Source organism: Cnephaeus nilssonii (genome assembly GCF_951640355.1).
Source record: "Cnephaeus nilssonii genome assembly, chromosome: 19".
NCBI lineage: Eukaryota > Metazoa > Chordata > Mammalia > Chiroptera > Vespertilionidae > Cnephaeus > Cnephaeus nilssonii.
Genome location: NC_137090.1, coordinates 18,951,787 through 18,967,798, shown reverse-complemented (window position 1 = coordinate 18,967,798; position 16,012 = coordinate 18,951,787). Strand labels below are relative to the sequence as shown.

The window sequence follows — 16,012 nt, the reverse complement described above, 5'->3', positions numbered from 1 at the left end:
GTATAGTAGGAGTATGTTAGGTACTAGAAGAAGGAAGGTGAAACCTAACCATTGTTCTTGAGGTGTTCATAATATAGGTGGAGAAGCAGACACACATGGGAATAATGGATGCACAAATGAATGGATACACACATTCTAGCCCACATCAATGGCACCTCGCACCATTTCTCTACTCCACCACTACTTTCTTCACCTTAGTATACCTGACTCTTAGCCCCACCCATTACCTACTTCTGAGCCTTTTCTTACTTCAAAAATAGTTGGCTGTGGAGAAAATACTGGGGTCCTGATACTGTTTCAAACCAGTAATTATAGATTTTATTATCCATTTCGTTATCCAGTGTATCCTCCATTCTCTCCTACTGATAGAGGATGACAGAGGTGGGATGATGAACCAAGCTTGTTGGTTGGGCAGATAGAAATTCTCATCACCACCTTTGGGACAAGGGGTGGTAAACAGATAAATAGATATATATACAGTGGTATTCTAGCAAATGTTCAACAACCAGTCAAAAAGAACTCACAAAAACAAATCCTAATTTGTAGCCTTTGACGATCTTAGTGATGTAAATACTTTCCCACCATGAATATTTTCAAGCTACCAACCTGATATCACTAAATGCAAAGTTGGGAAGAGATGGGCTAACCCATATAAGCTAGCCGAGGGTACCATGGGCTATTTAACTCAACGTCAGGTAGTGATACATGCCATAAAGAAAAAGAAAGCCCAATACTTTAGAGAGAGCAGTCAGGAAACGCCTTTCTGAGGTAAAGGACGACCATTTATTGCACACCTGTAGGTGGAAGCTACACTCACCTCCTCCTAGCGCCAAAGGGATTTACGACTTATATAGATCAACCAACCTGAATAGCCAACGAAGCCTAGCTGAACAGAAGTATTATTACCAACGATTTACAGAAGAAGCCACATAGGAACTGAATAATACTGAAGGTAAACTGTAATTGAAAAAATAATTTAAATGGTCCTATATATATGTAAACTAAATGTCATTCCTTTTGACAGATGAGAAACTAGGGAAAATGTTCTGGGAACCGACCTGGGAAGACATTTGACATGGAAACTCAGGAAAGGGGTACCGGGTGGAGAGACGAAACAGGTGGATTTACTCTCACTCCCACTCTCATTGCCCCCTCGCGGTTGGGGGAAGAACACAGGCACGTTTGGTAGGAAATGAGAAAAGTCTAGTTCGCTCAAGCCTGTGACTTGTATGTGAAGGTGGCACACAAAAGTGACTTTTCGGATACCGGCAGAGTCTTGCCAAATCCATCTCTCAGCACACTCGGCACAGAACGGGCCGAGAGAGGTCCGGGGTTGGATCTTGAGCCCGTGAGGAACCGCGGTCCAACGCCAAACATGCTCCTCGACCCAAGGCGGGAAGGCAGCTGCGCGCGCAGCCCACTCCCGCGCCAAACGGCTTGCGTCTTCAGGCCGTACCACGAGATGAACAGGCACAGGGGAAGACCACCCCTTGTTTTACTGATAGAGCCATTATTTTCTGCAACAAACCCTTTCCTTTTGTTTTAATTTTTATTTAGTTGCGATTAACACATAGTATTTCTCTGCCAAGCAGGACCCTGACTTACGTACCTTGATCTTCCCCGCGCACCCCTCCTCTCCTTTTAGCTTCCTGCTCGCCTCACTTGTTTCAGCCAACCCTGGCTAAGCCTCTGCGTTACGTCACGAGTTTCTAGGCAGATCAGGAGCGTCCTCGCGCGCCACCGCCTGGAGATGCCTCCTCGAACGACCAAACCGTCTCAGCGCGTGGCGGTACCCGAGGGCGCTGCAGGCGAGGCGTGCGAGACCGGCGAGTTGACCGAGCGACCCGAGGAGCGGCGGGAGCAGCGAGGAGCGGCCCTCAGTGAGGATTTAGGCTTGGTTTTGTTTGCTCGGGTTTACGCCGGTGTCTCCTCGTGGAATCTATAGCGATCTGGCCTCATGGCCAGCTTCGCCTCCTCACACTTGAGTGGGCCGGAAACCCTAAGGAGCACTTGTCTTTTTTCCCCACGTATTTTTTTTTTAATGTTTTAAATACCATTCCCTTTAAAAGCCTTTACGGTCTGCGGAGCTAAGAGCGGGAGAGCCACCCTAGAGAGGAAACTCCTTCGGAGCAGGAGCTGGCCTTCTGGTCTATGTAGCCAAATGGTGGGCGCAGGTCCGCCCACAAGTATTTGTAAATACCCTAACTGGCTGGCTGGTTGGTTGGTTGATTTATAGTTGTTTAACCCGATCCATCAGTCACACACACACACACACACACACACACACACACACACACACACACACACCACACACACGGCCCTGCCCTCCTAGGCCTGCAGTCAGGGAGCTCTTACATGAACCTCTATTCCGAATTGTTCATAGAATATAGAGAAACTGTGGAGTCCTCAGAACATTGCCTGGGTTTGAATTCTGGCTTAACCTCTTAAGTAGTTGTGTGATTTGGAATAAGTTATTTTACTTCTCTTAGCCTCCATCTCGCCTGTAAAAGTGGGGGTGATTGAAGTAAAGCACTCAGTCCAGTGTCTGGAGCACAGTATGTGTTTTCTAAATGTTAGCAATTATTAGACAAGATGTGATGGAGAACGTGTCTGTTAGGTCAGCAGTGAATGCCTAGCTTGGAGTAGGTGTTGTGAAGAGAGCACTTTATGTCAAGGAATTAAAAAGTTCATCGGGATTCTAATAGTGCCAACAATAAAAAAATAATAAAAACGTTAATTGGCATTCTACAATGTACGAGTCAATGTGACTGACAGTAAAAGAATCACACAGCTAAGTAATGTTATGCGTTATGCGTGCCCCTGAAACAGTGGGAAGGCCATTTTCCTGTGCCCTTCAATATGAACAATTGATATTTTCTAAATCTTATGTAAGATGTGAAAAATACTTAAAACACTGCTACTTTGATTGCTCTGTAACGTACACTTTTTAGTAAAACCAATATGCAAGCACAACCTCTAACCCCCATTTCCAATGAAAACCATACCCTCTAAACATCTTCTATCTAGAATGTTAAATATCCATAGCTTTAAGGACTCGTGCTTTGCATAAAGTGAGGCACAGATAATATGAATAAGTGAGGGATTGTGAAGTTGGACAGGGTCAGTCAAGAAACCTTTCTCAGAAGAAATTAGCTTGAATGAGGTTTTGAAAGAAAAAGCTTAGTATGGTTTGTTGGAGAAGAGAGAAGCGGACACTTTACATTGAACTCAGCCCAAGTAGTAATCCATTGGTGAACATGGAAGCAGATCAGGAAAAGACGGATTATCTTGAGGGATGTTTCATAGAGATCATGAAGAAAGAGGCCTGAGGAAACATTTCTCCCTTACATCAGAGGCTGGGACTCTAGGGGTCCATTTTCTAGATTCATGGTCACTCTCTGCAGGACAGTGCTAGATAAACACCATCAAATTTTATCCCTCTAAACCTTGTTTCTCATGTTTCCATGCTAACAGCCTTCTTCTGTTGACTCAAATAGAAGCAAACATGTAAACAGGCAAGTGCGATACAAGCTTATATAGGACTTTCACTTAATCTAATATTCCCTATTGTTTTCCTGCGTTTTTTTGCTATATGCACAAACCAACCCAAAATACAAGCAAGATGTTCTTTTAATATCACCCACACCACTGATACTCTTGCTGCAGTTTCTCCAAACCATGTAAGGTTTCAGGAAAGGAGCTGGCTTTAAAAAAATACCAAAGAAATAATTTTCTGTACCTTTTTTTTTGGACACTTTCTCCAGCATTGCCCTTCTCCTTCTTTCCAGCTGTTGGCCTTTCTCATAAGGATGGAAATGCTACTGTTTGGTGTCTGGGCCCTGCTGGCTTTGATCTCTTCCCCAGGTGAGGCTATTTGGGAAAGTTTCTTTAGCCAGTATGTGTCAGGACACAGGTGGCTGGTCAATGAGGAAAAGGATAGGAAGTCCAGAACAGGGCAACACTCGTACTAATGCCCCCTGGACTCTTGGGAGAAATTCCGATTCCTTGGATCACTAGGACACAGAATCTAGGTGCTAACCCAGAGCTGTCCTACTTTTCTGCTCTTAAAAATATTTTTACTTCTTTGTTGCCACCCTTTGTGTCATGAAGAGCCACAATAGGACTTGGATAGGATAGGGCCCATAGCTCAGTTATGAGGAGTGAGTTCTCTGAATGATTAGAAAGGAACTGAGCCTTAGTGGGTAACATGGCAACGAAGAGTGCCAATTCCCAGAGGGGACTGGTGTTGGGGAGATGAAGTAGGTGGGCTCGGAGTAGCTAAAGGGGACTGTAGGAAGGCTTTCATCAGGCATCTAAAATTTACCTGAGCGAGATCTTTCTCATTGAACCTAAGATTTCCCTAACAGACTAATCTCTTACGCATTCAACAACATCTGTTGCTTTAGCACCAGAGCAAAATGGAACAGCCTCACTTTGAGAAGAGGTGAAAAGTTCCATGGAAAATGAGTGCCCCTGGGAGTCACATTTAGAAACTAGTGGTTCTCATAATTCAGCGTGCATAAGGGTCACCAGGAGTGCTTGTTTTGTTCACCTGCACTTTTCCAGGTCCCACCTCCACGTGTTTTTAACCATTCAGTCTGAGGTGGAGCTAGAATTTGTAGTTTTATAAGCATTCCAGGTGATTCTGGTGACGGTCATTTTTAGGCCATATGGTTTGAGAGAAACGCTTCTTTGAGATATAACAAAGCTCTTTTTTAGGGGTCTAATAATCCCAGCAGCCAGTTGGGTCCTCAGCAGCCAATCCTGAGAGCTTCAACGAATTCTGGAAATTTAGGAAGAGAATGGCTTCCTGGGCATAATTTTTTAGCAACTCCATAGTTTCTACAGTGACTCTAATGGGGAAATCACATCCCAAGAAAGATGATGAGTGGAGGGAATGGTGGTGGAATCAGAGTCCGAACTTGTTCATTAAGGGTCTTTTTGTCTAGTCCCCGTACGTTTTCATTCAGGGTAGGTTTCCTATTCTCTGTAACTAGATAACTAGGCTCTGTAGTTTGTGAGGGTCTTGTGGTCTTCACCAAAGTCTTTGGCATATATGATTGATCATTTCAGGGGCCACAGAAGGGCCATTTGAGGTTTCTGTTTGGCCAGATCAGGCCCTGGTCAAGTCTGGAGAATCCCTAGTGGTCAACTGCAGCACTAACTGTCCAGACCCAGGACCCAGCGGAATTGAGACCTTCTTAAAGAAAACCCAGGTGGGCAGAGGGCCTCAGTGGAAGGAGTTTCTCCTGGAGGACGTCACCAAGAATTCCATTCTGCAGTGCTTCTTCTCTTGCGCAGGGATCCAAAAGGACAGAAGCCTGGGCATCACCGTGTATCGTGAGTGGGGCTGAGGGCTGGGCAGGAAGAGGAGAAGGGGGGAACGTGACTGCCTTCTTTAGGGAAATATTAGACAGAAATTTCTTTTAGGGGAGAGAGTTAGGGTTCTTAATAAAGATTTCCATCATACTGTAGGAATTGTAGAGCCAATTACTTCTATTTACCTTTGGTATATGCTTTTAAATTAGGAGCATACCATAGAGTGCATCCAGACATCTGTGCTGGAAAATACATTCAAATAGAGGGGGAATATGCTAATAATGCTCACTTATAAATGATCAAAAAAGTATGAGTGCTGAATTATTTTCCACAAATCCTTCGAGTAAATCGGGATTGGAGATGGACTGCCTCTGTGGGCTGGGTTGGAGAAGTGTTCACGGGAGAGGAGACTCTTGAGCTTCACTCCTGCAGACTGGTTAGGATTGGAAGTGATGGAGGTGGTGAGAAGGGTCTTTCAGGTAGGCAGATCGTATTGGCAAAGATGTGGCTTTAAGAATAAGTGTGATCACTGTGGGGTGAGAGCATGGTTAACTTGGGTGTAGTTTTTGTGTGATGCTAAGGAGCTCCTCAGAAGCTGCTCACACCTCTGAAGCACTCTGGTAAGAGATAAAAGCTCTCCGAATGGCAGCATCCATCAAAGTAAGGCACCCCTCTGTATCCCAGTTCTTGGTTATGGCTGTAGCCCCCTTTCATGGGCAGAAGAGCCAAAGGCTAACGTGTCCCGTATGACACTGCTGATCAGATGGTTTAATGGTAGCAGTCACCTTCTATCAAGGCTGCCTGTCCTATACCATTTCTTTCTGGAGAGGTGAGTGGCCTTCTCTCCTCAAACCTGCATTTTTGTCTTAAAGAGCCACCGGAGCACGTGATCCTGGAGTTGCTGCCTGCGTGGGTGGCCTTGGACGAAGCCTTTACAGTGAAGTGCCATGTGCCCAGGGTAGCACCCCTGGAGAACCTCACCCTTACCCTTCTCCAGGGTAACCATGAACTACATAGAAAGACCTTTATGAGTTTGGCTGTGGCCTCCCAGAGAGCGGAGGTCACCATCATTGCCAAAGCACAAAGGGAGGATCACAGGTGCAATTTCTCCTGCCACGCGGAACTGGACCTGAGGTCACATGGTGGTGGGCTCTTTCACTCCAGCTCCGCCAGCAAGCTGCTCCAGACTTTTGGTGAGTTGGAGCTCGGGGGTGGAAGGAATCCTGAGGCTCATTGTCCTCATCTTACTTTGGCCTTTGGGACTAAGTTCCCACAGGGTTTAGGATGAGGGTGTGAGGGTAACTGAGCTTCACCTCATCTTGGGCTTTAAACTCACCCTGGGGGACAGAGAGCTTGTTGCCCTCCTCCCTTCCTACATCGTGGGGTCCTATGTGAAAGGATTTACCATGGGGTTCCTCCTTTCTTTCCTTTTCCTCATTTCTTGGCAGAATTTTCTCAGCATCCCCAAATCTGGGTCTCCCCAATTATGGAGGTTGAGACAGCAGAGACTGTGAGCTGTGGGATGGCTCGAGTGTTCCCAGCCAAAGAGTTAATGTTCCAGATATTCTTCGGAGACCAGGAGCTGAGCCCCTTCCTCTCCTGGGAGGGAGACACTGCATGGGCCAATGCCACTGTTCGGGCCATGGAGACTGGTGATCAGGAGCTGTCCTGCCTTGTATCTCTGGGTCCGATGGAACAGAAAACCAGAGAGCTAGTGCATGTCTATAGTAAGTTACCGGCTTCTTCCCTTCCCCGTAAGGGTTCTCTGCCCCTGAAAACGTCTGCAGTAAAGCCTTGGGGATTTTCTGATCAGTGCAGGCAGATTGGAAACCTGCATCGAGACAGGAGCTTTTCCCAGCCTTCATCCTGTTTGCGTAGGCCATTCTCCTCAAATGCTTGAACTCCCTTCTAGGAACAATCATTTGAGGAGAGGAGGAAATCTGTAGGATGAAAAGACATCTTGCTATCCTTGCCAAGGGATGGGGCCAAATGTGGGCACACCACATTTGTTGTAGGAAAAGCTCTCAAATTCCCAAAGCACCTTGTTGCTCCTGCCATTCAGCACAGAGCAGTAACAGTCTCCACAGTCTTCCCCTTGTCTGTCTGCCCGAGGGACGCCAGCAGCAGCAAGAGTGCCCACGTGGCTGCCAGTTTGGAGAAAGATGTGTGGTTGTCTTTTTCCTTATAGGCTTCCCTCCACCCGTCCTGGAGATAGAAGAATTATACCCACTGGCAGGGACCGATATTAACGTGACCTGTGCAGGGCATGTGTTAACATCACCCAGCCCTACTCTTCGACTACAGGGAGCCCCAGACCTCCCTGCCCCTGGGGAGCCCGCCTGGCTTTTACTTACCACCAGGGAGGAAGATGACGGCCGAAATTTCTCCTGTGAGGCCTCTTTGGAGGTTCAGGGTCAACGGTTGATCAAAACCACCACAGCCCAGCTCCATGTCTTATGTGAGTACCGGCCCTCCCTTGCTTTTCAAAGCAAGGAATATGACTGTCCCGTTTCCAGAGATCTTGGCCAGCAGCTTCATTATTAGAGTTCCCACATTTTTTTTTCTAATTAAAAAATCAAAAGAATTAAGTTAAAGCTCTCCATGCTGACCTTACTTCCAGCAAAGTGAGTGGGGAGAAATGTGAGGGAACTGGGAACAGAAGAGAGAACGCAGTTATAGTAATCAGGTGGGGGGCCAATGACTGAGAACCCAGGAAGGAATAGTTAAGAGTTTATGCTGAGAAAGGAAATTTCCACCTAAAAATCTATGCTTTGAAAAATAGAAAATGCTCATCTCTGGTTCACCACTACCCACGTTCTCACTCACTGAGAAGCAGGGGCCCCAGAGCCACCATTAACGAAGCAGTCGGATCATTTAGTCACAGTCCGTGAAAACGCCTGGTGCTGCACCTCAGACTCCTTGCTGGTAGGGACGGAAGGAAAGGAGAGAGGCTCAAAGCAGGGAGCTGACAGTCCTCCCCTTGGGTGGAGGGGACACAGCATTTGGATTAGAGGGAGAGGTGAGCATGACCAGTGAGGGAAGGGGCACACTGAACTCTGTTCCTTCTGGGACTCTTTTCCCCCAGACAAGCCACGGTTAGAGGAATCTGGTTGCCCTGGCAACCAAACATGGATGGAAGGCATGGAACAGAAGCTTGCCTGTGTCCCAAAGGGAAACCCAACTCCATCGTTGGTATGTACCTGGAATGGAGTGATCTTCGACCTTCAAATGCCACAGAAGGCAACCCAGAACCACACTGGAACCTACTGCTGCACGGCCACTAACCAGCTGGGCTCTGTCAGCAAAGACATTGCTCTCACTGTTCAAGGTGACTGTGGCTCCCCTGCTGCTAGGCCCAGGATGGGAGTCCCCCAGGGGGGTGGGAGTCTTATCCAAACATGGAAAGACGAAAGATTTCAGTGGGCTGGGGAGGATGAGACCGAGAACTGGGCTTGGTGGGCTGGGGCAGGGTGATCCTCCTTGCCCTTGAACCTTCCCAATTCTGTCTTCTGTGCTTGGGCAGAACTGAATGAAGACATCATCTCCATCATCGTCGTTCTGATTGCCGCCCTTGGAATAGGCATCTTCAGCATTGCACTGTATTTTAACTATCTGCCCTGCAAGATAGAGAGGAGGAAATTGCCCTATAGGCACAAAGAGGAGAACCAAGAGGAGGAACGCCAGTTTGCTGTTCAAGCAGAGACATGCAACGCACATGACATGACTGTTAAATAGAACAGCTGTTTGGTTGAAGGTGACCTCTGTCACTGGGTTTTCTAAGGGAGGAAAGGGGGGAGAGGAGAAAGGACGAGACATCCTCTGTTAGGCTGTCCCATAAAGCCTGCTGTGGGCCCATGTCCCTTGTATCCGATCCATTCACAAGCTGCACTCTCCCACTTCACTGTAGTCGCTAGGAATTTCAGTCTGTGTTCAGCTAGAGAGGACCCTCGATCCTTGCTGTATGCCTCACCAGTCCCCCAGATTAAAGAAGATGATCCTGTCTGTGTCTCACCCTTCCATTACCACTGCCCTGTGCTCCCGAATAGCAGACTGAAGAGAGAAATGTCTCAGAAATGCACCTCATTTCTCATGGTTTCCTCATAACTAAGTGGGGACCGACAGGCCATCAACCAGCCGGAGGGCCAGTAAGTTCCAAACCACCTGGCTCCCCTCGGGCCTCCGCGGGAACGTTCGTCCTGGTGGCCCGCAGCAAGTGCCCTGACCCAGCGTGCCCTGCACATGGGAAACCGGGCAGAGAGGACCGACTCGGACCCCGGAGGCCTCCCGCCCCCTCGCAGCCAGTGCCCGGGCGGGAACCCATGGTCCCTGCGCGGAGACGAAGGCCCTGGCGGCCGCCCTCGGCAGGGACTTACCGGACAGGACAGGGCGTGGCCAAGGCGGACCAGGGAACCCCTGAAATCTGCCAGGAGCCCGGGGAGAAAGCGGCGGCTGTCGCTGCTGGCGCACTCGGTTTCCGCGCCCCCAACGGCGCCCGCCGATAGCAACGCCGGGTGCGTCCCCGCGCCCACCGCGCTTAAAGGAGACGCGGCGCCTTGGCTGCAGGCAGGCTCCACGGTCTCCGCTCCAACCTTTGCCAGGCCAGGCTGCCTACCGATTGCGCCGCCCAAGGCCTCTGTCCACCGTTGCTAATCCTCTCTGAGAATTTTCAAAAGTTACCATTTTATTTATTTTAAAAACATATCTTTATTAATTTCAGAGAGGAAGGGAGAGGGAGAGAGAGAAAAAAGCAATGGTGTCCTAGCTGGTTTGGCTCAGTGGATAGAGCCTTGGCTTGCGGACTGAAAGGTCCCGGGTTCGTTTCCCCGTCAAAGGCACTTACCTGGGCAGTCGGGGTGCATGAGGGAGGCAACCAGTCAACCTGTTTCTCTCACATCAAGCCCCCCTCCTTCCCTTCCACTCTCTTTGAAAATCAATAGAAAAAAACCCGCCACATGGCTGAGCATCGACCTATGAACCAGGAGGTCACGATTGGATTCCCCGCCAGGGCATAGGCCTGCTTGCAGGCTGCATCCCCAGTGTGGGGTGTGCAGGAGGCAGCGGGTCAATGATTCTCCATCATCATTGATGTTTCTATCTCTCTCTCTCTCTCTCCCCCTCTCTGAATCAATAAAAATATATTTAGAAAAAATAATTAAAAAAACCCCCACACATCCACAGGTGAGGATTAACGAAACAAACAAAAACCAACCAAAACAACAGACTCTTGCCTGGATCCCTCACCAGACCAATCCAATCAGAATCGCAGGGAGTGGAGGCTACCACCAAAGTTGTTTAGAAAACATCCCAGGCGTTTATAACTTGCAGTGGAGATTGCCATTCACTGCCAAATTGAAGAGCTGAACGGCAGAATAACATTGTTTTTTTATCAAAGAGTCTAGGGTAGATGGCCTATAAGGTCTTTTTAAATTCTAAAATTTTTACAAAATCAATTAGCATCTTTAAAATTCTCAGCCATCCGGGGTAGATTGATTCAGCTGTACCCGGAAGGAATTGAGCAGATATTCCTTGGAGTGTGGGGCCCCTGCAGTTGATTGCTATCAGGACATTTTAGAATCATCTTACTAGTAGTATTCCTCTCCTGCCACATTCATTCATTAAAGACAGTAAAACCTCAATAAAACGGACTAATTCGGGACAGGGGGTGTCTGTTAAAGCCAAAAGTCCGTTATATAATAAAGAAGGTTGTCCAAATGCATATGTTAAAAACTGACAAATTAGTTTACCTGCTTTTACTTATTCAGACACCTTTATGTAATTAAAATGAAAAATTTAAATTAGCAGAAAAGTCTATATAATTACTATAATTTTAAATTTATGCTAAATAGGTCTAGTGGGGTGTGCAGGAGACAGCCAATCAATGATTCTCTCTCATCCTTGATATTTCTCTCTCTCTCTCTTCTTCTCTGAAATCAATAAAAATGTATTTTTAAATACTTAAATTCTGATTTAAAAAATAAATAAATAAGTCTAGTACAGTGGTCGGCAAACTGCGGCTCGCGAGCCACATGCAGCTCGCGAGCCGCGGTTTGCCGCTCTGTTGACTAATGAGTTTGCCGACCACTGGTCTAGTAACTGCGTGCATATTCACCAGTCACCTTGAGTAAACAAATGCACACGGCTGAGGCGGGGCCTAGCGCTTCTCAGAACACCTGCCAGCACCAGTTAAAACTGCTGCAGAAAGTCACACCAGGTGACAACAGAACCAAGCACCGCGCGAGATGCAGTGTGATCACGTGCTAATCATTCGTCAAACATTGCTTATGAGTGACTTGGATTTCAATGTGTAGACTATAGTTGTAGTTCTGTAAAACATTTATTTCTGTTGGTGAAATTACTACAGTGTTTTTCCCCAACATATGGCCTATTCGCTAAAATTTGTTAAAAATAAGTGACTTAATAACAAAAAAAAATAACCTGTTAATTAAAGTTTAAGCAAATCTTCGTTAAAAGCATTTTATAATGAACAGGGTGTTAATCTTCATGTAAGACACACAGACTAAAAATTTTGTCCATTAAATTCAAAGTCTGTTAAATCAAGATCCACAAAATTCAGGGTTTACTGTACTTCTTAAGATAGCTCACATTTTCTTTTAAAACACTTATTCAAGGTGAGACATAATTATATATTTGTGCTAATGACATCAACTTCTAAAGATCGTGAGATTTCCAATAATTCTAAGGCCAAATGAGGGTCCTTGCAAAGATATGGATTTCAGCTCAATGTAAAAGATACTTCCCTGAAAGCAGAGAGATTTAGCGGAATGAGTTGCCTTGTGAGCTAATGATTCCCTTGACACTAGTGCCTCACAAGTCAACACCATCTGCAAGGGGTGCTACAGAGTAAGATCCCTAAATTAGAAGGAATTAGGAGGACCGAAGAGGCCCTTCTAACTCCAAAATGCCATGATTTTAAAGTCAGACAATAAAAGAATAATCTAAGGCAGATGAATGGTTTCTGAGCAAGAAAATGAAGCTGACTTATTCCAACTTTCAACCTCTCCCCAAAGACTTACGTTACTAAATATAAAATATTGAAAGTGAATACCGGTGAGTCCTATTCTAAAGAAAATGCATGACAGCACATACTAATCTGAACTTCCCAGGAAGATTAGTTAGAAGCGTGATTATTTGCAATTTAGAATCGCTCTCCTACTTTTCTTGTCCCAATTCAGATCCCAAACATTCGATTCTGTTTGTCCCAAAGCCATTTTTGCTTTGTTCCCATTTCCCAAGGGCAGTGGAGCCTAATGTGTATTTCCCTTCAGATTTCTGCTCAAATGTAATTCTATGATTTCTCTCGTTTTCTCACATTTCAGGGTGTTTTGCTTCTGTACTTAACAGCGGTCACGCTTTCGTTTCTTCCCACTCTTGGGGGCTAGGTTTGGGGTTGTGGTGCTGGGGTGGGTGGCGGGAAACACCTCCAAGTTCTTCTAGGGGTGGCCCTGACCTATGACTGCTCAGTAAGCAGGGACCACGGACCTGGGGAGTGGACTGGCGTACAACAGAGAGGAGTGAAGGGTCAGCTTCTTTCTAACTCAGGAAGAACATGGTCAGGTATGCAGCGGCCTGCTTTTGTGTGTGTGTGTTTTGTAAATATGTTTTTATTGATTTCAGAGACAGGAAGGGAGAGAGCGTTAGGAACATCAATATGAGAGAAACATCTATCGGCTCTCTCCTTCACGCCCCCTACTGGGAATCGAGCCTGCAACCCGAGCATGTGCCCTGACCCGGAATGGAACCAGCAACCTCCTCAACCTCCTGGTGCAATGGATGACACTCAACCAACGAAGCCACACCAGCTGGGTGTGGCCTGGTTCCCAATAGACCCCACAGGATTCCCGCAGGTTGTCCTCCCAACCTGCCCCTTGCCCTGTTCGAATCCCCCACCCCCTTCACAACAGAATGACTCCTCCTCAGACATTATGATGCAAATGTGTTTTATTAGGAAAGGGTGGTGGGCACTGGAGGGACCCTTTCCAGGGTCGGGGGAGGCACTGGGGAGGGTCGCAGAGATGCCCAGCAGCTAGAAGGCACAGCCGCTTTCCATGAAGCGGCGACACTTGGTGAACCGCAGGTACGTCTCCACCTTGTGCAGGTCCTTCTTGAAGCAGGAGAGCAGCCCGTAGTTCTTGAGCACGGTGTCACTGCTACGCAAGCTTGTGTCAAACCGGTCGTAGGTTTGCGTGAGGATCAGCCCCGAATGCGAGCTGCCGTCTTCCAGCTCCTGCGAAAGGGAAGGAGAGACAGAAACTCAGCCCTCTCCAGCTGCGCCTCCCTCTCCCTCGATATCCCTCCCCCAGCTCCAGGGCTTAGAGGAGGCCGGAGAGGGACCCCAGGGGAAATGAGGAGGAGGATTTCTCCTGGGTCAAGGCTGGGCTGCGGCAGAGAGCGGCAGTATCTCTCTTCTCCAGCCCGTGTAAGTCCCTGACCCCACAGCTAAGCCAGCTGGGGTCCAGGCCCAGGGAAGGGCGAGCAGGCCCCAGGGTGGGGACCAACAACGCCATCCCACCCGCATCAGGGCTTGGATGCCCTCCTCCAGGTCCTTCAGCTTCTCGTAGATGCCGCTGGAGATGCCCAACAGCAGGCCACTGGTGAAGGCCCTGCTGAGGGACTGCATGGGCCCGAGCCAGGACTGGATGAGCAGCAGCGAGAAGCGGAGCAGCTCCGCGTCCTGCGGGGAGAGGGTGGATGGTGGGCACCTGGCAGCCCGCCAACGGCCGGCCTCTGCAGGCCTCCCCCCACCATCCCCCACATTCCCACCACCCTCTGCCACCTCCGCCACCTTGAGGAGAAGGCAGCCCCGGGCCCAGGTGGGGGGAGGCCCCGCTCCCAGGCTGGGCATTGGAGGCCACTCACGGATTTCTGCCGGGCCTCCTCCTTGCCCGTGGGGGCCGGGATGGTCTCCGAGAAGCAGAAGGCAGCCTGGGCGTTCTGGATCGAGTATCTCTGTCCCTCCGGGATGTAAGAGCGCTCCTGGGAGAGGGAATGTTCGCCCAGGTCTGAGCCGGTGCACGTTTCTCACCGTCGCTCTATTCGGAACCCCCCTCAGTGCATGCTCACCTGACAGCATCTTCACCAGGACAAAACCACCCTGAACTCACCCGTTTTCTCCCCTTATGTGGGGCGGGGCGGGGGAGTGGGGATTCAGCCCTTCCCGCCACCACCCCACCACCCGGCTTCCTGGGTTGCTTACAAAGTCTTTGTAGGTGTCAGAAGCCAGTTGGTGCAGGTGCTGGGCCCGGAGCACGGCGTTGGCAAACATGCCGGACAGGGACATGGTGGGGAAGGCACCCACCTCCTGGGGCCAGGGCAGGCAGAGGAGGGCAAAAGCCAGGAGCAGGGAGGTCCGGGGGCCTAGAGAGACATGGAGGCCGAGGGTGGGGCCCCAGAGAGCAGGGAGCCTAAGTCTCCAGCCAGGCCTCTCCCTGCCCAGGGGCCTTCCTTTCTCCTCAACCGCCTCCCCAACCCCCAGGGACTGAGAACATTTTAAACTTGGCCAAATGTCTGGGCATGGATGTCTCATGCTCTCTTTTAGAATCCCCAAAGCCCAGGGTTAGTGCCCCATCCACCTATAGGGCTCCCGTATTGCCCCCAAGTACACAGCAAGCCCAGGGGGGGTTTCGGGGTGCCTACCTGCAGCCATTACAGCTGGGTGAGTTGTCCACAGGTCCCTGAGCGGCGTGGGGAGCTGGGTCCTAGGATCCTGGAATGGGTCCCTTGTGGACCTTTTTTATACCCTGGTCCCATCTCTCCCCCCCTCTGCCCCCACCTGTTTTTTTCTATGCATTTATGTATAGGCCCACTGACAGGCCGCTGCTGATGGATAATTTAGAACCTCCTCCCACGCAGGCTGTTCCCGCTCCTCTCCTGGGGTCATGTCCCCAGGTTTTTCCCCTCTCCTCCGTCACCAGCCACGTGAGGGTTGCTCACACAGGGTCTCACCTAGGGAGATTACCCAATCTGTCCTCTTTTTAGGAGGGGCGTGGCAGAAGGGAGCAATCTGAGTCCACGCAGGGTATCGCCATGAAGCTGTCCACCAGGCGTCCAAAGGGGGGCTACGTCAGGATGGCTGTGCCTGAAGAGCTGTGTCAGCCCTTCCTCACTATAGTCCTGTCCTCTTCCTTTCACAGTTCCCTCCAACCCACCGCCGAGAATGTGTGTGTTGGAAAATGGATCAAGACAGCAATAGATTCTGGGGTTTGGGGGCTCAGTTCAGCCCAGATTCTACCTTGGCCTCTATCACCTCCTGGTCCCGTGGACAGCTAGATGCAGTGCTAGTATTAACCACTAGAGGGCATTGGCCCCCACACACTGCCTTCCCCTTTCCCTGGGTGTTGGGGCTCCCCCAGGTGGCTGGGCAAAGGACGGAAACTTTAGGTATGGGTGCTCCTTTGGACCTACACGGAGATGCAAACTAAGAGGCAGAAATCCAGGGAGGAGACCGGTAAGTACTTCCTCCCGCAGCCCTGTCACCATCGGAGAATCTCAAAGTTGGAAGAGAACTTGAGAGTTTGAGTCTTGGCCCCAGTGCTGGAGCTCAGGGTACAGCACCCTGAAAGATGCTCTCTCCACTCCTGGTAGTCTCCTCCCATTCTCTCTTCGTTTAATATTTGTATAAAGCTCATCAGATTGTGAAGAGCATGTCTATGCCTTCTCACATTTGACCCTCACA

At 49.0% G+C, this 16,012-nt stretch overlaps 2 protein-coding genes across 2 annotated transcripts; one reads left to right on the top strand and one right to left on the bottom strand.

The window, feature by feature from the left end:
- Positions 1–1,825: 1,825 nt before the first annotated feature.
- LOC307115444 (intercellular adhesion molecule 1-like) lies at positions 1,826–9,054 on the top strand (the record flags this gene model as incomplete). Its single annotated transcript, XM_079798664.1, has 8 exons — positions 1,826–1,880; positions 3,789–3,864; positions 5,074–5,340; positions 6,192–6,512; positions 6,768–7,046; positions 7,508–7,777; positions 8,405–8,647; positions 8,843–9,054. Exons 2-8 carry the CDS (start codon positions 3,810–3,812, stop codon positions 9,052–9,054), a joined length of 1,647 nt encoding a protein of 548 aa, XP_079654790.1. The 5' UTR covers positions 1,826–1,880; positions 3,789–3,809.
- A 4,309-nt stretch (positions 9,055–13,363) lies between these two features.
- Positions 13,364–15,217, bottom strand: LOC307115442 (somatotropin-like; the record flags this gene model as incomplete). The annotated part of the gene is made up of 5 exons (XM_079798662.1): positions 13,364–13,564; positions 13,850–14,011; positions 14,197–14,313; positions 14,534–14,741; positions 15,186–15,217. The coding sequence occupies 5 exons, from the start codon at positions 15,215–15,217 to the stop codon at positions 13,364–13,366; spliced, it is 720 nt and encodes a 239-aa protein (XP_079654788.1).
- Between the last annotated feature and the right edge of the window lie 795 nt (positions 15,218–16,012).